The sequence below is a fragment of the Euleptes europaea genome, chromosome 6 (genome assembly GCF_029931775.1).
Source record: "Euleptes europaea isolate rEulEur1 chromosome 6, rEulEur1.hap1, whole genome shotgun sequence".
Taxonomy (NCBI): domain Eukaryota; kingdom Metazoa; phylum Chordata; class Lepidosauria; order Squamata; family Sphaerodactylidae; genus Euleptes; species Euleptes europaea.
In genome coordinates, this window is record NC_079317.1 from 82,361,685 (window position 1) to 82,382,842 (window position 21,158).

The 21,158-nt window shown below is 43.3% G+C and overlaps 1 protein-coding gene across 1 annotated transcript in view; it reads left to right on the top strand.

The window, feature by feature from the left end:
* Nucleotides 1-321: 321 nt before the first annotated feature.
* Nucleotides 322-21,158, top strand: part of DKK3 (dickkopf WNT signaling pathway inhibitor 3) — a 48,822-nt gene continuing 27,985 nt past the window's right edge. Inside the window, exons 1-2 of the mRNA XM_056851309.1 lie at nucleotides 322-332; nucleotides 15,897-16,126. Coding sequence (XP_056707287.1) covers nucleotides 15,920-16,126 — 207 coding nt within the window. The 5' untranslated portion in view covers nucleotides 322-332; nucleotides 15,897-15,919. The remainder of the gene's footprint in view (nucleotides 333-15,896; nucleotides 16,127-21,158) is intronic.

A 21,158-nucleotide genomic window follows, 5' to 3' on the forward strand; every position in this document is an offset into this window, starting at 1 on the left:
GAGATGTCTGTTCTGGACTACAGTGTAATCTGTAAACAATGTTCGTTTCTATTTTTGACTTCCAAGATACCGCAGAAAAGAAATGAGCTGCTTGGCATAGCCAACCTTCCACTGACTACAGTGAAAAGAGATTAACATAGCTGTTGTCAGACAAGCCTTGGCTGACCAAACGAATCGCTTTCTGACACTGATGTCAGTGACATTGATTGACGGACATATTTCTTACCTGTTTAGATGGTGGTAATCTATGGAAATTAAGGATGGATTTAGAAGTAGTGCTGCCATTCACATTCACATTCTTCCACAATGTACTAAAAGGAAACAAAGGCTTTGTGAGTATGTTTCTCCATCCAGTAGTTCAATTTATTTCCTTCTTTTTGGATCTGCTAACAAACTTACCAAATTGACAATAGCTATTTCTTAGCCACAGGGAAAATGGTTTATAAGGAAAATAAAATATTGGATCTATCATAACCTGAACCATTTTATGCATGTGGACAATTGTCCACTGACACATTGGGTGGGATTTTTTTGTTTAAATATATACCTTTTCATAATTCCATTGCTACCCATATAATTTTTGTATACTATCTATGTTTTGGGTTCCTGGCCAAATTAGGCAGGTGAAACAATATACTTCAGGTGACAGATTGGGGGGAGGAGCCATAAAGACTGTACATTAGAACATAAAAAAGCCATGTAGGATCACACAGTGGCCAACCAGGTGCCTCTAGGAAGCCCACAAACAAGAGCAAACTTGCATCTGCAACTTGGCTACCTCACTGTTCACCCCCAACTCCAGGTCATTGAAGAACAGGATGAAAAGCACAGATCCCTGAGGGAACCCACTGCTCACATCCTTCCATTGTGAGAACTGGCCATTTATTCCTACTCTCTGCTTCCTATTTTTCAGCCAGCTCTTAAAATCCTTTTATCCCATGACTATGAAGTTTGCTTAGCAGACTTTTGACAAAGCCAAAAGTCTTTTGGAAATCAAAATACACAATGTCCACAGGCTCATTCCTGTCCACATGCTTATTGACACTTTCAAAAAAAACTCTAAAAGATTACAGAAGCCATGCTGGGTTTTGCTGAGCAGGGCTTGCCCTTCTATATGTGTGACATTATTTAGGTTAGTCTTCTATTTTACCATTTCTTCCATGCTCTGAGTCAGGCACCCACAAATCTTCACCTGTCTCTGCTTAGGTTGTTCAGATATATATTGATTATTTGGGTTACAGTACAATGTGTACACAATTTCGTGTTATTAGTACCGACATCTGTTCAGTTCATGCAATCATAAATGCAAACTTGTTATTGGGGCTAGAGAAGCAACGGTTTCTTAATTTGGAACTTGATTCCCCTCTTGATCCACATGTGATGGCAACACATCATAAAAAAACCGGTTCTGAGTGCCAGTACCAACTGAGCTTTAAGCAGTATGCTTAAGCATATTTAGTTAGAACTACCAAGGCTCTCTTTGAACAAGTTGAAGCAGTGGTGTGGGAGTCACTTTCCCACTTAAAGTCCCATACAGTTGTATGGGAAAGATCAGCCACACCAAATCTATTCCCGTCGATCTCAAGCAGGAATTTTGCAGTTACATCAGCTACCAGGTCTTTAAATGTCACAGCACCGCAATGGAATGCATTCATGGAAAAGAGATTCCCATGCTAGTTTTTTAAAAAATGAGACCACCTAGTAAATGTACATGATTGTAGACGTAGACTAATGTAAGAGTTTCCAAGGGCTATGAAACACAGAGAACTGTTCTCAGTAGCAGCCAGCCAGATGCCTCTGGAATTTCATGAGCAGGCTAAGGTTGCCTCCTCAGTATGGTATAGTGGTTACAATGGTTAGACTTAAGTGACAAGAGAGGCCTGGGTTAACCCCCAGTGTAGAAATGAACTCTGATGGCTTATTTTTTTCTTTTACCCTAATTTCTCACTAATGGTAACCTCAGAGTGGTTGGATTTTTATGTTTCTCACTGTGACATTTACAGCTTAGTTCAAGGCCTGGCCTGCTGGTCCTTCACCAACTCTTATGCTCTCTAAGTACTGAAACTGAACGCCAAAAGAGACCCAACTGCAAGGAAAGTGGAGCATAGCAACTACACTGGAGTCCACAGAGATGATGAATGCACTCACCTATAACAGAGCAGCATCCCAGAAATGTCATGTCACATGGCAATGCCAAAACATGATGATGAGGATGAAGAGTTGGTTTATATATGTCGACTTTCTCTACCACTTAGGGAAGACTCAAACTGGCTTACAATCACCTTCCCTTCCCCTCCCCACAACAGACACCCTGTGAGGCAGGTGAGGCTGAGAGAGTGTGACTAGCCCAAGGTCACCCAGCTGGCTTCACGTGTAGGAGTGAGGGAACACATCCAGTTCACCAGATTAGCCTCTGCTGCTCATGCGGAGGAGTGGAGAATCAAACCCGGTTCTCCAGATCAGAGTCCACCGCTCCAAACCACCATTCTTAACCACTACACCACGCTGCCAGCATGCCTCCCTGATATCCCTTTCCAAACACACACAACACAGGAAGAGAAGGCACAAAGGAAACACAATATATACTGGCACAGGGAGGACTATGGAAAGCCCTATAACCAATACTACCCTGAGAGCTCTGTTATTGGGGCTTTCAATCCCACCCTGCAAACACCTCTCCTTTTGATAGGTGGGAAGAAAGCATGGAAACTCCAACCACATCACTCAGATACCTCAACTGGCAGAGCAGACTGCTAGGCAAGGGTTCGGGTCCCAGTAGAGAATGCATCAAGAAGAGCTTTTTGTAAGGCAAGGCAAAAACAGACACTTGCAGTGCAATCCTAAGAATCCTATGAATTGAAATAATAATTAAAAAAAGAATTCTTTCCTGGGAGTAAAAGCCACTAAAACAACCTGTCACACATTCTAGCTATATCTGAAGAAGTGAGCTTTGGCTCACGAAAGCTCATATCCAGCCGGAAATTTTGTTAGTCTTTAAGGTGCTACTGGACTCTTGCTCTTTTCTAAAAAGACCTGTGTCAGACTCTGAGTAGATATGCTTAGGGTTGCTCTGTAGAACAGCAACAAGAGAATGCACCATAGACAATTTACAGAAGGTCTGTCATCCCACCTGTAGATCACTGAAGGGGGGATCATGTGAGAAAGAGGGTGCTTGAATCCCACCAAGGAGAAAAGGCAATAAGACAAACTTCATCTTTTGAACAGCAGCAAAACAAACGGAGGCAGAAATAGAACCCGTCAAACGCTACTGACTATTCTTCTAACCAGCCAGCTTGGTGTAGTGGTTAAGAGCGGTGGTTTGGAGCGGTAGACTCTGATCTGGAGAACTGGGTTTGATTCCCCACTCCTCCACATGAGACGCAGACACTAATCTAGTGAACTGGATTTGTTTCCCCACTCCTACACATGAAGTCAGCTGGGCAAGTTACAGTTCTGTTGGAGCTCTCTCAGCCCCACCTACCTCACAGGGTGTCTGTTGTGGGGAGGGGAAGGGAAGGTGATTGTAAGCCAGTTTGAGTCTCCCTTAAGTGGTAGAGAAAGTTGGCATATAAAAACCAACTCTTCTTCTTCTTAACCACACACTTAAATGGACATATAGAAAGAATACACATCAGCCATAGTGTCAAAATTATCCACACATTTCATGCCAGGAAAGCTTGCAGATAAAAGCATACCTTCTGTGGAACTGTATAGGTGTAGCATGCATGAGTTCCCCTGGTCATGAAGATGAAGAAATAATTAATGTATAGTACTCTTTGCACCAAAATATGCCTCAGAGATTGATCATAATAATAATCAGTTGGAACGTCTTACTTACAGTTTAGTCTGCATGGGCTTTTTTTACACTAAAATGATACAATTAGTTAAAACTATAAAAATGGACTTTTATAACACTTTTGATGGCTGAAGACCAGCCAGTGCCAAATTTCTCCATACCCCAAATTTACATCTAGAGAGAAATGCTTTCTTATGTCTGAACTTGAAATGGCAGATTTCCATGGTCTGGCAGACAGAAAATGATTCAGGGGTTTAATATTTCCTTGCAGTTAGCTGCATAGTTCTTGCGGTACATAATAGGTGACTCACTACCCTGTCTCCACATTTGGCTTTTATGCCCACCAAAAACACACACCAAAATGCTGTTTTGTTTTTGTTTTTTTAAGTGCTAAGCCATGAAAGTTCAGGAAATCTTACAGAAAGCTATGGTTCTGTTAATAGTAAGAGAATGCAATTCTTCCAGTTCAACTTCAGGGGAAGGCCTCGGCCTCTTATGCTTTGTTGCTGGACCTCCAGGGGAACATGTTGGTCACCGCATGCGACAAAATGCTAGACTAGATGGACCACTGGTCTGATCCAGCTGGCCTCTTCTTATGTTCTTAACTGGAACATCAATTTTTCCGAGCACCTAACAGATGCTGGGAAGGGCAGCCATGAAGGAGCTAGAAAAGATTTTGACAATTGACAATGAGGAAATTGAAATTGTCCAAAACTTTCTATTCCTTGGCTCCACCATCAACCAAAAGGGAGACTGCAGCCAAGAAATCAGAAGGTGGTTGAGACTAGGAAGGGCAGCCATGAAGGAGCTAGAAAAGATTTTGAAGTGTAAGGATGTGTCACTGGCCACCAAGACTAGATTAATTCATGCCATCATATTCCCTATTACTATGTATGGGTGTGAAAGCTGGACAGTGAAGAAAGCTGATAGGAAGAAAATAGATTCCTTTGAAATGTGGTGTTGGAGGAGAGTGTTACGGATACCCTAGACCGCCCCCCAAAAACAAATCATTGGGTTATAGATCAAATCAAGCCTGAACTGACCCTAGAAGCTAAAATGACTAAACTGCAGCTATCGTATTTTGGTCACGCCATGAGACGACAAGAGTCACTGGAAAAGACGGTCATGCTAGGAAAAGTTGAGGGCAGCAGGAAAAGAGGAAGACCCAACAAGAAATGGATTGACTCAATAAAGGAAGCCACAGCCTTAAATTTGCAGGATCTGAGCAGGGCTGTCAAAGATAGGAATTTTGGAGGACTTTCATTCATAGGGTCACCATAAGTCGGAAGCGACTTGATGGCACTTAACACACACAACAGATGCTTTGTGCACATATTAGATGGGACATGGATATAGCTACATGGTATTTATGACACTTCATATCTTGTTCTTCAGTCACATTCCATGGTAACACCACTATGATTTGATATTATTTCATCTGAATTGGAAAAAGCTGTAAATGTCAGTAGTATGTAAAGAAAGATCTGATTCAGTTAGTGCAAAATATCTTCCAAATGGGCAAAAAATCCTCCCACAAAAAAGAATCTACCAATCTTAGGAATAAACCTAAATATAATTATTTGGAACTAAGACCCATTGAAATCAATAGATTTTGGCCAAGATGAGGAAGCAAGTCTGACTTTGGCTGTAATTCTATTCCATTTCTGCACATTTTTGGTCTGGCCCCATGCAAATACGTCCCTCTGTGTTCAATGGGGATTAATGTTTACTTAACAGGAATATTTGTCTATTCATAATGGTGACTCCAAAAAACACTTAACTGGACTAGAATTAGCCAGTCTTTGCTGTATAGATGCTAATTGGCAAGATGGATTTGTATGGTAAAATGTAATTAACTATGGAATTTTCCCTTCGAACAGTGCTGATTTCATTGTAGTCTGGCAAAAGGAACACAGCCTCCCTTATTTTTAGTAATTAATGTTTGGCTTGTACTGATATGTAGTCTCCTGAAGTTCTCTTGTCCATCTCTTAAACCAATGAGCAGTCTATTGTTCTTAAATAGTTTATCTGCTTGCGTGATGATTTATTCGTCTCCAAGTTCTCTAGCTCTCTTGAAAAATCTTTAAAATCCATTTGTGCATTTTTCAGCCTTAAAAGATACATTTTAAAAATTAACTCAGCATATTACTTTTTCTATGCATATATGCAAAATATTTTACAGGTACCCCTAAAATGTATGCATGCAAGTGGTTGTTTTTGACCATGTGTGAAGATGCACAGGAGTCAGCTGAAAAGCAGCAATCAGGCCAGAACTGTGAAAGAGCTGGATTGGCAGTGGGCCTCTGCCACATGTATAGCTGTGGCAAATACATTTGCTGCAGTCTAATGTGTGAAGCACACTTCCAGGGTGTAAGCCAGTCTGCATTACATTCTCTATTTTATTAGAAAAGGTATAGTCAGCGTAGTCAGCTAAGCAGTATTTGGATTCTGACACTGGAAAAATAAAGAAGAAGAGTTGGTTTTTATATGCTGAGTTTCTCTACCACTTAAGGAAAAATCAAACCAGTTTACAATCACCTTCCCTTCCCCTCCCCGCAACAGACACCCTGTGAGGTAGGTGAGGCTGAGAGAGCGTGACTTGCCCAAGGTCACCCAGCTGGCTTCATGTGTAGGAGTGGAGAAACAAATCTAGTTCACCAGATTAGTCTCTGCCACTCATGTGGAGTGGGGAAATCAAACCCGGTTCTCCAGATCAGAGTCCACCGCTCCAAACCACCACTCTTAACCACTATACTACGCTGGCTCAACCTTTTGATCATCTTAGATATATTGTGAAATTTTTCAATATGCAAGTTGTTATATATTCTGAGGAGTTCTTCTGACAGCCTTTCTGACAGTTCTGTACAGTTATTTTGGCCCCTTCTTGTAAATTCAAATCTGGCTACCTAAACTGAAATCCGAGTAGCAATTCAGTTCACAGGCTTCTATGTAGTATATGTATGGTTTTTACCCACTGTATACCATTATTTGCAAGTGCAGGCTCTGTGCCTTAGTTTATTACCAGTGATGCTCTTTATCATAGAAGGATGTGAGGGTCCACCATGCATTGAAAGACTTTCTTTTCTCGTCAGAAAAGGTGGAGGACTGAAACTTCTGGTGGCCAGAATACGGGGCCCATGCCAGAAAAAGATAAAGGTACCACCAACCTACTCCTCTACCAAATAAAAAAACAGTGCTATTACCAATAATTAATGAACCTGTCTAAAATCACTAACCCTAGTTATCCAGCAGTTATGCTGTGCATGCTCAGAGGAATTGTATTAGATCTTCACAAGTTCCAGACTCAATCCTCAACATTATACAGAGATTCTAGAACTAATTTACAGTGAAATCCGTCCCTGCATTCAGCTAAAGCTACCAATCTCAAAGGATAGCCTCAAGTTCTCCCCAAATTACAACTGCTTTCCAAATAGGGTTGCCAGCTCTGGATTGGGAAATCTCTGGAGATTTTGAGGTGGAGCATGAGGAGGTTGGGGTTTTGGGGGAAGGTACTTTAATGGGGTATAATGCCATAGAGTCCACCTTCCAAAGCAGCCATTTTCTCCAGGTGAAATCATCTCTGTTGCCTGGAGATCAGTAGTAATAGCAGGAGATCTCCAGCCACCACCCAGAGGTCGGCAACTCCTGCAAGAAATGGCATCTTTGAAGAACAGCCTCAGTCTAGAGCACCACATCACAACACACCCCCAGTTGGCACCCTTCCAAAACTCCATCCCAGGCAACACCCCCAAATCTCCAGGAATTTCTTAAACTAGAGTCGGCAACGGCAACCCTACTAATTCAGCCCAAGCCCAAATTTCAATATGCAACCCCATGCACACTAACAGTGCATTCCTAAGGAGAGTTACTCCAGCCTAAGCCCACTGAAATGAACAGGCTTAGACTGGAGTAACTCTCCTTAGGAACGCACTATGTTAGTCCCTTTCAAATCCTTCAGTCTGAGTAAGGATGAACAGTCTGGTTGTGCCAGACTCAAATATACTCTTACACCTAGCTACCTTTGCCAGAGGTGAATCTGCAAGCACCCCCACGCTTAACTGGACTTATTTCTGAGTAAAGAGGTCAAAGCGTTGACCTTCTTGGTTACAAAGCAAGGCCCAATGCTACTGGGTGACTTCACTAAAAGATACATATTGCAATGGAACATCCTTCCAGAGCAGAAGAAACCCAGGTCTGCGCCACACCCGTGGAACCCAGCGCGGTGTAGTGTTTAAGAGCAGTGGTTTGGAATGGTGAACTCTGATCTGGAGAACCGGGTTTGATTCCCCACTCCTCCACATGAGCATTGGAGGCTAATCTGGTGAACTGGATTTGTTTCCCCACTTCTCTACATGCAGCTAGTTGGGTGACCTTGGGCTAGTCACACTCTCTCAGTCCCATTTACCTCACAGGGTGTCTGTTGTGGGGAGGGGAAGGTGATTGTAGGCCGGTTTGATTCTCCCTTAAGTGGCAGAGAAAGTCATATAAAATCATAAAAATCAACTCTTCTTCTTTTTCTTGTAATGAATGGGCTTAGACCGGAGTAACTCTCCTTAGGAATACACTGTTAGTCCCTTTCAGATCCTTCAGTCTGAGTAAGGATGATGTGCGGCTGCTGTAAAAAAGGCAAATTCCATGCTGGCCATAATTAGACGAGGAATAGAGAATAAAACTGCTGATATCATACTGCCCTTGTACAAATCTATGGTGAGACCACACTTGGGATACTGTGTACAGTTCTGGTCACCACACCTAAAAAAGGATATTACAGAGCTTGAGAAGGTGCAGAAAAGAACAACCAAAATGATTAGGAGACTAGAGCAACTGTCCTATGGGGAGCGGTTAGGACGCTTAAGGCTGTTTAGCTTGGAAAGAAGGCAGCTAAAGGGAGACATGAAAGAGGTCTAGAAAATTATGCATGGTTTAGAGAGAGTGGACAGGGAGACGTTTTTCTCCCTCTCCCATAATACTAGAACACGAGGTCATCTGTTGAAGCTGGAGGGTGACAGATTCAAAACAGACAAAAGGAAGTATTTTTTCACACAACACATAGTTAAATTGTGGAACTCCCTGCCCCAGGATGTGGTGATGGCTGCCAACTTGGAAGGCTTTAAGAGGGGAGTGGACATGTTCATGGAGGAGGGGGCTATTCATGGCTATTAGTTAAAATGGATACTAGTCATGCTGCATACCTATTCTCTCTAGTATCAGAGGAGCATGCCTATTATTTTGGGTGTGGTGGAACACAGGCAGGATGGTGCTGCTGCAGTCATCTTGTTTGTGGCTTCCTAAAGGCACCTGGTTGGCCACTGTGTGAACAGACTGCTGGACTTGATAGGCCTTGGTCTGATCCAGCAGGGCCTTTCTTATGTTCTTATGATGAACAGCACTGGTTGAGCCAGACTCAAAATATACTCTATATACCTAGCTACTTTTGCCGAGGTGAATCTGCAAGCACCCCCGCACTTAACGGGCCTTATTTCTGAGCAAAACGGTCAAAGCGTTGACCTTCTTGGATACAGAGCAAGGCCCTTTTGGGCGGTGCCACCAGTTCCCGCCATCCCACCTCCCGCGCAAGCGGCGCTTTGCTTTCACTGGGGAAAGCGTGGTCCCAGCCGCCACCGGATCACGTGACCTCAGGGCAGGTCAAATCGCGACACCTAGTTGTTTCTTCCCCCCCACGCTGTTAAGTCCGCGTGGGAAGGATTCACGAGATCAGAGACGGAGTTCAACAACACAGCTTTAAAATATTGTCGAAGGCTTTCACGGTCAGAGTTCATCGGTTCTTGTGGGTTATCCGGGCTGTGTGGCCGTGGTCTTGGTATTTTCTTTCCTGACGTTTCGTCCGCAGCTGTGGCCGGCATCTGCAGAGGAGTAACGCTGAGTGTTACTCCTCTGCAGATGCCTGCCACAGCTGCTGGCGAAACATCAGGAAAGAAAATCCCAAGACCATGGCCACACAGCCCGGATAACCCACAAGAACCAACACAGCTTTATTTGATTTCAGCACAGACCTGGTTAACACCATGAGCAACCCCTGTTTATATGCCCCCTTGGCCGCCTGCGGCCACTCCCCCCTTGGTCCGTGTTAGGGGGACATAACCTCCAGGTGGCCAATGGCATATGTTGGCTTAGAGCACTGGTTCCCAACCAGGGGTCCATGGACCCCCAGGGGTCCGCGATAACTTAATTAAGGTCCGCGAAACAAAGTTATAAACCCATAATAAATCAATATAAACCCATAATAAATCAATATCAATGCCCCGGTTCCTCTGGAACCAACCATAATAGTGTGTCCTCCTACAGCAAATTCTAACTTGCTTAGGGAGATGTCCCCTACAGATCTCCCTGATAAGGACTGACTCTCATCTTGCTGCAAATTTCTTAGCTGGAATGTTGCTGGATGGTCAGCTAAACTTACTGATCCTGATTTACAGTCATTTCTTTCGACCTTTGATATCATCCTTGTTCAGGAAACTTGGGCCACAAATGAGATCTTTCTCCCAGGCTTTACCTCTTTTACCCAAAAAGCAATCAAAGGCTCTGTGGGCCACCCTCGTGCAGGACTAGCATGCTTTATCTCCACTTCTTTAAGCATAAGCTCAATTGACCTTCTTTTGGCTGAAGAGCTGGTGCTAGCAATTAAAGTAAACCTGACTTTTTCTTCACTTATTTTATTTTCTGTTTATATCCCTCCTGGTAGATCAAGTAATACTGCACAAAACTGGGCCCGTCTGGGAGAACTATTTGATGACATCAAAAATAACCACCCAACTACTCCAGTTCTTATGGCTGGTGATTTTAGCGCACGAATAGGGCCAGATGATAATACTCTCTTCCAAAATCTTATAGGGAATTTTGATGAATCTTTCCTGAGCTCCCTATGGTATACTAGAACTTCCAGGGACTCGGTAATCAATTCTTCCGGCTTAAGCCTGGCCCAATTCGCTATTCAGAGGAACCTAATAATGGTCAATGGGCGATCGCAGATCGACCCTAATGGAGATTTCACTTTTTTTAACCAAAATGGAGCCAGTGTTATCGATTATTTTCTGGTTTCATTACATCTCTTACCTCTAATCAGTAATATGGAAGTCTGCAATTACATGGGCAGTGACCATCTCCCTATCTCTCTTTCAATCAACCAATTATGTGTTCCACACTTATTACCGTCCTACCATCAAATATTGCACCAATCCCAAAAAGCCCTAGCTCGTGTTTACTGGAACCCTGAGCTTGACTCCTTGGTGCGTGGTAAAATGCAGCTTTTGGAGGTGACTTCGTTGAAAGCTGCCCTCCTTGAGCAAGAGTCTGCAGCTACTGTCTTAAATGTTTTTTTCAGATTAATTGATTTATTTAAACCTTTATTTACTAAAGAAATCACCTCAAGCTTTCACGCTTTATACAAACGAAATTCTTGGTTTAACCACGAGTGTAGACTACTCAAACGAGCAATAACCAGGAAACATAGAGAATTCAGAAGGAACAATACTATTTCAGTATTGAAGGAATTGTTAACTATTAAAAAGAACTACAAGGACTTGGTAAACTGGAGGAAAAAAGAGGCCCTATATAAAAATTGGAGGAGCTTGATTACAGCTATAAACAACAATGATAATTCAACTTTCTGGCAGACTGTGAATTCTTTAAGCAATGGCTATGCCAGAGTCCCCGCATGTATCCCGTCTTCGGTCTGGGTAGCTTACTTCAAGAGCCTCTTCTCCTACTCTGTGGAAAACCAGGGTCTTATACCTGTAGCACCTTCTGTTTTGTTGAATTCCTGGCCAGATGTGTCTCCTAAGGAAATTAAACCGCTCATTGATCGCCTACACTCAGGTAAAGCCCCAGGTCCCGATCTAATTCCCTACGAACTTTTTAAAGTCAATAGTGATTGGTGGGCCAACATTCTTGCTCCTGTATTCACACAAATTAATGCCTCAGGAGCTATTCCAAAATCTTGGAGACATACTATTATCGTCCCAATCTTTAAAAAGGGTCAGCGCTCTGACCCAAGCTGTTATCGTCCAATCAGCCTTTTGTCTTGCTTAGGCAAATTGTATTCCTCCTACTTATTAAAGAGGCTGTTGGACTGGGTTGAGAGTAATGACATCCTTGGCTGGGAACAGATTGGCTTTAGAAGGGGTTGGTCTGTCACGGATCACTGTTTAGTGCTCTCCCATCTAGCAGAGAAATATTCCTCCCCCAGAAATGGCACCCTTTATGCGGGTTTTATGGATCTTAAGGGAGCTTTTGATACCATCCCGAGGGAGAGGCTATGGTTGAAACTATCACATTCTACTATGGATAGGAGGTTACTATGGCTTATTCAGCAATTTCATACTGACCTCACAGCTCAGGTTCGTTGTGGCAACCAAGGAGAACTAACCGAACCCTTTGAACTGGTCAAGAGAGTTAGACAAGGTTGCCTCCTTGCTCCTCTCTTGTTTAACCTATACCTGAATGATATGGCAACCAATTTCTCAGAGTTTTGCCACCCCCCAAAGCTTGCAAGTCATCCCACCCCGATTCTACTCTATGCTGACGGTGCAGTTCTCCTGTCCCGCACAAGAATTGGTTTGAAAAGATCTTTGCAAACTTTTTCTGAGTACCGCTCTAGGGAAGGTCTTAAAATAAACCATCATAAATCTAAGATTATGATCTTCACTAAGAGGAGAAAATTGCCTCTTTTTCGCTGGGTATTAGATGGCTTTGAGGTTGACCAAGTCAAGGAGTTTGTTTACCTTGGCATTCTTTTTTCCCGTAACCTAAATTGGAATGCCCATCAAAAAGCAGTGTCCAACAAAATTAAACCTGGGGTTGGTGCTATTGTCAATTTTTTTCACACCAAAGGTGGCAAATATATTCCAGGGGCTATTCAGGTTTTTAACCTGAAAATTACCCCAATTATCCTCTTTGGTGTTACCATCTGGATTACAGTCATCAATGAATCTATAGATCGTCCACTGCTTCAGTTCTTACGAAAACTTCTAAATGCCCCTCGATGTGTTGCTGGCGTTACTCTTCGTTCCGAGTTTGGCCAAATGTCACTTGAAGCTAGGGCGTGGTTGGCTGCCTTTAAACTACACCTTAAACTGTGCTTTAGCACTGAGGGGTTCCTAGCTACTCTGAAGCATGACCCTTTAAAATCCTCATGGCAAAAAATCTTAGATGAGAAACTGGCGTTGTTGGGCTTCTCGCAGGATATGTTATCAGATCTTGGGAAAACTGAAGCTTTTGCCAAAATTAAAAAGCGCATTAAAGAGCTCGATTATAACAGCACTACTTTTCGTGCTCGTCGTGTCTGTTCATCCCAATTCTTCGGAATACCCCCTCCACGTGGTCTGCCTGCCTATACATATTATCTAACAACTCCTCGTCTCTGTAGAGCTTTTTGCTTGGCTAGATTGAATGCTAACCCTTCTATGGTAATGCAGGGCAGATTTCTGAATATACCATACTCTGACAGAATCTGCCCTTGCTCTTCTGGCTCTATTGACTCACTAGCCCATGTCCTTTTGGAATGCCGCTTTTACGAGGATCTTCAATCGCACTATATTTCCCCCCTTTTAATATACAAATCCAATGCCTCTGTGACTGACATAATGCCTTTTTTTACTAAGTGATAGGGACCCCAAGGCTACATTGTCAGTGGCAAGATTTGTTTCAGTCCTTATATCCCTCCAACACTAGATATATGCTGCTCAAGATCAATTGATCAAGGAGCTTCTAAGGGATAAAAGGAAGGAAAGGAAAGGAATAAATCAATATTTTCAATTAAAAGTTCTCTATTATAAATACACACATTCAAATATTATTCTAAGCTTAATGTTTAACTAACAGTTACGATTCAAGTTTATTTTCAAATCCTCGGAATTTTTATTTTGAACCTTGGGGTCCCTGCACCGAACAAAAAAGTCCTAGCGGTCCCTGGTCAAAAAAAGGTTGGGAACCACTGGCTTAGAGCCAACAGGGTCCGTTTGCTTGACCAATGGGGTGAGCAGGGTTTAGGCTCCTTCGTGCAGAACTCAAGCTCCTCGTCTCCCTTGCTTACCCCCCAACTATGTACATACACCTTACCTTACCCCACCCCATCACCTGGCCCCGCCTCTCTCCCCTAAGCTCCCGCAGCGCATCCAGCCAATCGGGAGCTGCGGCTGCCGTCTGCTTGGGCTGGGCTGCAAGCGCAGGGAAGGAGCTCCGTCCGCGCAGGAGCCGGCGGAGCATCCTTTGCTTGCGCGCCAGCCAGCCAGGCGGGAGGAGAAGGCAGAGAGGTCCCTTTCTTCGGGGCTCGTGGGCCGGAGGCGCGCAGGGAGAAGCAGGTATTGGGGCGCCAGGCTCCTGCCGAGGGTGGCCCACCTGGGGCTCCGGCAGGCTCAGCTTCCCAACAGGGCGGGCTCGGAGGCTGAGCCTGGCGGCGCTCCGAGCCCGTTAGACGCGGGTTAAGGGCCTTGGGGGAGAAGGGCCGGCTGCGCGCGGGAGGCTTCGCCGCTCTCGAGGGGCACGTTTCCCCCCCCCCCAAATCCGGATTCTCCGACCTCTGCATGGGGGCTTGTTGTTGGGTTCGGAAGGGAGAAATGCGCATCTCGAGGGCGGCAAGTCCAAGGCGACACCCCCCCCCGGTGCATAAACGGCCAAAAATAAGCCCCCCCCATGCAGAGTTTTGAGAATGCGGATGGGGGGAAATGTGCATCTAGGCAAAGCCTCCCGTGCATAAATGGCCCTACGTGGGGGGGGGCTGTGGGGAGGCGAGTGGCTCTGCCCCCCCCCTTGCAACGAGTGGCGCAGTTTTGTAGTGGGATCTCTTCGAGGGGATGCCTCTCAGCTGACTGCGGGTTCCTCGGGTGTGGCGCAGACCTGGGTTGCTTCTGCTCTGGGATGATGCTCCGTTGCAATATGTGTCTTTCGGTGAAGTCGCCCAGTAACAATGGGCTTTGCTGTTCCGGAGGCTAACTTGGTAGGAATCTGTTTCGGTTTCTATTAGAGGGATTGCGATAGCTTCACTTTTTTTCCCTCCAGCTTGTTCTTCAGACTCTATTCCTCTTGGGCTGTTGTCCTTACTTGAAGCGATCCTCCTTTGATCTCCAGATATTTGTATCGTTTTATTTTGTGGAAGAGGGGGATGCCAGGACTCAACTGGAAAGTTTTCTGATTGGCAATTCTCATTGGAATAAATCCGTGGTGAGATTTTATTTCTGATGCACACAGTGGCAGGCTGTTTTCTTACTTAATACGTTCCAGGATTGAACTCTGGTATTGAAAACCCCGGTAGAAATGAAGTCCTGTCTTCCCCTCCAAGCAAATGTGTTTTGAATGACAGTGTTGGTTCACCTAACATGAGGACTGCAGATTGCCTAGATGTGAACAGTTTTTTTTTAATTATTTTCTCATATAAACTCATCAAAAATTACATAATTACATAACGTACAGTTCCTATCTAATCAATCTCATAGCTGTTAACTTTATTTCAGCTTCCCCCCTACCCACCTCTATCCTTTTAATATCTCTACATTCCCCTTTATATTTAGTTTCTAATTCTTTTTATTTATTTCATTTAATCTTAACAGTAATGTGAACAGTAATGTGAACAGATGTGAACAGTTTTCAGGGTCCTGCTTGCCCACATTCATGTGGAGGAAACGGTTAATTAATTGGAAGTCTGTCTTGTTCACTGCAGTTGTCGTAACTGTAACATCTGTGTTGGAAGTTGCCACAACAGTTGTATGTAATTTGGTGCAGGTATGCTTCCATAGACAGGCAAATTGAGGCAGGTGTGAGTTAAGATGACACTGAAGTGTAAGAAATCTACTACTGTTACATGTATGGAGTTATCACTTAGGTTTTAAGCCGTTGGGTACAATCCTGGCAGGCACCTAGCTAAATAAAATGTGAAATATTAGTGCTGATAACAATGGGGGGGGGGGCTTTGAGTAAGGGATTGGGCTAGAAGGCGTCTAAGTACACTGAAACTCTACAATTGTTCAACAGTTTCCCTGGTTTTCAATAGCTGCGTTTCTGGACCATGCCAGTCAAGGAAGGGGTGTCTGCTTTAAAAAATAATAATCTGAAAGAGCCTTCCTTTGTGTGTGGCTTTTGCTTCCAGGGACTCAGCAGACAGTGCTAAGAATGCTCCTGCTTTGGTCCAGATTCCTGTTCCTGCCCATCCTTCTAGGAATGGTGTATGCAGCTCCCACCTTAGATGGAGGCAGAACACAGCGTGAGGAGATAGTCCTAAGTTTTCCCAGGGATGAAGTCAGCCTGAACGAGATGTTCCGTGAAGTGGAAGAGTTGATGGAGGATACTCAGTACAAACTGAGGAATGCAGTTGAAGAGGTAAGACTGGCCTTCCAAACCAGCATATTGGGCTTCAGGTGGGGGCTGGATATTGTGGAGGAGAGGTCTGCTTTCTGCCATTGGCTGGGAAGGAATCCCACTTGGGGATTCTTAGCTGCTGAGTTCAGAGTTCTCATAGAAGGACAGGTTAAATAACATTTCCTGAAACATGTGATTGAGGTCTAGCCCGAGAGGGGTTGTTTTTCAGGTGGTTCAGATAATGGAAGTGTGACAAAAAGTGAGGGAGAACTCTAATTAGGATCCTGGTAAGGGATGTTGATGGAATAGCCAGTGTGGTGTAGTGGTTAGAGTATGGGACTAGGATCTGGGAGGATTGAATCGCCACTCTGCCACGGAAGCTTTCTTGGTGACCTTAACCTCACTTACCAGTCAGGTTTGCTGTGTAGATAAAAGTGGGGAGAGAAGAACAATGTAAGCCTCTTTGGTTCTCATTGAGGAGAAAGACAGGATATAAATGAAGTATTAGGTTTAGGTAACGCATTTCTTTTCATGGAGATTTTTACACTACTTTTCTGAAAATCCAAAGTGTATACGTACATTAGGACAGTTCACTTAGCATTGAAATCCATATGCTAAAATCAATTTAAACGGTAATGGATAATGCAAACCATCTGGAGTAAGTATAATGAGCCATGCTGTATGATTACTGGAGGCCTTTGTGAATTGTGTCTCCTCCTTTTGGATACTGTTTCCATAAAAATGTACTTATATCTACTTGTGCTCATTTTCTAATACTGTGTGGCCACAAGAGAAGTTTCCACTGTAGGATGTAATCAAAAAAACTGCACAGCTAATATAAACTTTGCAGCAGTTTCAAAGACTAACAGAAATTCAGCATTTTGTCTCCAGAGGCAGCAGAATCCAGGGCCAATGTGGAAAAAAATGTGAATGGGACAGAATAAGAGAGCGAGCATACTCGGTGAAAACAGCAACTCTGTCTTACAAAGAGACTATTCATTGTTTGCTCACATGAACCCAGGTGCAGACCTCAGAGAGAGGCCCTTTCCCTCATCTGCAAACCATTGTGTTTGCTTTGTACAAAGGACAGTATGTTCAGTTGCTGCTGCTCCTGGTCCACTTTCCTTTCCCTGCAATTGCTTATGTGTCTTCTGGCCAGTAGCATTAGGGTGGGGTTTAGTTTGAACTTATTTTCCAGCCACGTTACAGATCTTGATAATGGGTATGGTTTGCAGCCGCTCTTGAGTGTATTTTCACATACTTTCACTGCAAAATTAAGTCCCGTGTGGGTGCTTCCCACTTGTAGTTTTTTGGTTAGTTACGGGAGACTCGCTCCACCTCTGAGCTGACATCACAAATGACTGTAGAGATCAAGTTATATGTAAATAAAGCTGTAAAATAGCTCATTTTTTTCAACCCCGGTTCCAAATTTAGAATTGAGATGGGAAGGCCTTTCTTGGCCAGCCACCACTCTTCACCTTCATGACATGGAAACAGAAGTTGTGGCAGTCTGCCACTAAGGAACAAAAAGAGAGCACCTTTCTACATCTCCTGCCCCCCCTCTTTCCTCAGTGCTTAGATGTGGTTTTGGCAGCATCTGAGGGCACTCTGGGCAATGCAGTCAGGCATTATGATTCAGGTAACCTGTGGGCAGCATTCAAAAGGGTGAGCCGCTAGAGAAGTATTGGGGAAGGAGGAAGAGGGGGCAGAGGCTCAGGGAAAATGAAAGGCTCTTTCTTCCTACCACCTGTTAGCCACTAGAGCAGTGGTTCCCAACCTTTTTTTTGACCAGGGACCACTAGGACTTTTTTGTTCAGTGCAGGGACCCCAAGGTTCAAAATAAAAATTCTGAGAATTTGAAAATAAACTTTAATCATAACTGTTAGTTAAACATTAAACTTAGAATAATATTTGAATATATATATTTTATAATAGAGAACTTTTAATTGAAAATATTAATTTATTATGGATTTATAACTTTGTTTCGCGGACCTTAATTTAGTTCTCGCAGACCCCTGGGGGTCCGTGGACCCCCGGTTGGGAACCAGTGCACTAGAGGAAAAAAGGAGGTTGAACCAGAGAAGCACTTGAGGATGTATTGCATACTTCTGTATCAAAAGCAAACACTGAGCTGCTGAATCTTATACTACTAACACAGGATGTTCAAGTTTCGCCAGATATCTCTATTCATAATGTTTGAAAGCAGTGAATGTTGGCAGATTGTGGTCATCTTAACACAAGGTTTGCAGCCTTGTGTTGCAGCCTGATTGTTCCTTATGCACATTACATGTCTGTTCTGGAAATTGCTGAATAGAATTCCTGCGTGTGTTTTCCTTCTGCTTATACAGAATGAAAACTACCTATTAAAGATGGCAGAGTGGGATATAAACAATGTTTAATAAAAATGAATGGTTTAGGAATTGCTCCCTTCCCAAATAAATCCCCAGAGTAATTACAGGAAATGGCCGAGCTGTTCCTGATTGATGTGAAGAACACTATGATGTGATAAGGTTTAGAGCATGTGCGCCCCTTTCCTGGGTGGAGGAGTAATTTGATATAGTCTTGTGGAAAGTGCCATGTAAAGGAAGTCTACTCTTGAATGCCGTGTGCTGGTGGTCAATGGCAGTGGAGGACTGTTGCCTTACTGTCCTTGTTGAGGGCTTCTCAGGGGTTTCTGGCTGGTTGCTGTGGGAAACAAATGCTGAACTTGACAGATATTCTGTCTGATCCAGCAGGGCTGCTCTTATGTTCTTGGAACAGTCATGTTTGCCTTTAGTTTCCTTTCCCTTCGCTCTCTATAACGTCTCTTACTGCATGGTATACAAGAGGTAAGAGATGAAATAATAATGTAGAATATGTGGTGTAGTGGTTAAGAGCGGTGGTTTGGAGCGGTGGACTCGGATCTGGAGAACAGGGTTTGATTCCCCATTCTCCACATGAGCAGCGGAGGCTAATCTGGTGAACTGGATTTGTTTCCCCACTCCTACACACAAAGCCAGCTGGGTGACCTTGGCCTATTCACATTCTCTCAGCCCCACCCTCCTCACAGGGTGTCTGTTGTGGGAGGGGAAAGGAAGGTGATTGTAAGCCGGTTTGATTCTGCCTTAAGTGGTAGAGAAAGTCGGCATATAAAAACCAACTCTTCTTCTTCTATATCTTTGTAGGTATGGCCTGTAGGTTTTAGGGCCTGTAATGGTTCACTTTTAATAGTCCAAATCTATGCCAGCAGCAGTATGTCCCATTCCTTAAAAAATGTATCAGAGATTGTACCTTAGGAGAAGGGTGGGAGAAGCCTTCTTTACCAACTTTTCAGCCGCTTTGAAGGAGAATACATAATTTAGACCGGACGAAGGTCACTCAGGGATGAATGTGGATTTGAACCCAGGCTTTCTCAGACTTAATTTGACACTGTACCTACAAAAGACATTTTAACTGTCAACTGGTCTGATACTTGTTCATTAAATAAGCAATTGACCATTCTTGTGAAACAGTTAACTTTTTAAAAAATGTAATGAATTATTATAATTGTTAACAATGTTAAGAGAGGTTTCTGTAAATGTGATGGTTCAGTGAACAGTTCCTCTTACCGTTTTGTTTTTTTAAAGATGGAAACACACTCCACTTAAACAGTCAGTCAATTGTTTCTTAACTTGGCTTCTAAAAAGAAATGTTTGTTCTTTTGTTGAAGCAAGTATCCAAAGCTGTAATCCAATTTTTAAAATTTTAAGAAGTAGGCTTTCAAAAGATTCTGTGTCCTTTTTTATGTTTCCTCATTCTTCACATTGACTTCAGTCTAGAGAAGTGTGAGGGAGACCCTGCCCAGAGTTTTCAAAGGCAACTTGTGATTGTGAGGTGGGGAAGGACAGGGAGAAGTTTTACCTTGAAGACATAATATACTTAAATTTATTTTAAGGCTAGAATTTAGCCTTTTGATACATGCCTGTGGTTTCCATGTGGGGAAAAAAATAGTATGTTTAGAGACACTTCTAGTTGAAGTCTTCTGGAGAGAAAAACAAAGCATTTTGTTTGTATAGCGAGAGCAAATCCAGCTGCTTAAAATTGTTGCCCTGAGAAACAAAAGAATACAGCTGCACTGTACTTTTGTTCTGAATTTAAATTAGTACACTTGGACTGTAGTACTTTTCTGAACTCTACAGTGGAAGATAATCTGCCCATCCATACCCAGTCCTGGGATCTGTTTCTCATGTTAATTGTTCAGGCCTGGAGTATGGGCAGTGACCATTTGCATTCTCCTGGGTGAGAACAGTTTATAGCCACTTATCTGAGATAAGAGGAGAACCCTTCCATGTTATTCAGGCAACCTTGGCATTTCATTTTAGATGTTAAGCCCTGAGTATGTGCCAGAGGCATATGATCAATTTTTGACACACTGCTCTACTAGGTTGATACCTGCACACATAGTATATGAGAGACGTATACTAACCAGTATTACAACTAGAACCTATCTGACCAGATGTTTGAGTAACTGGTAATAGATTTTACAACCTATACACATGCATGGTGGGGTTTGAACTGTTTGTATATGTATTTATTTATTTCTGTAAATGTGTGCAGGCTTAACATGTGTTTTAATTAACCACTGACTTATGGCGACCCCTTTTTGGGGTTTTCATGGCAAGAGACTAACAGAGGTGGTTTGCCAGTGCCTTCCTCTGCACAGCAACCTTGGTGGTCTCCCATCCAAATACTAACCAGGGCTGACCCTGCTTAGCTTCTGAGATCTGATGAGATCAGGATAGCCTGGGCCAGCCAGGTCAGGGCTGCATGATAGAAGCTTAAAAACAATTTGACCCAAATTCAGCCTTGGCTCACAAATGTGGAGAATGAAACAGCAGAATGCTGAAGTGGTCTGGTGGATTATACCATTGCAGATGGAAGATTACATTTTGGATGTTCCCCTATGTTAAAAAAAAACTCCCTGTAGAGAGGAAACCACCACAGCCAGGGAAGAACCTTCCGGCTGTGACAGCTTTATATATGCAAAGTGTTACTATGAGATAAACTATGGGAAGTGAAGGACTATTCAGCAAGG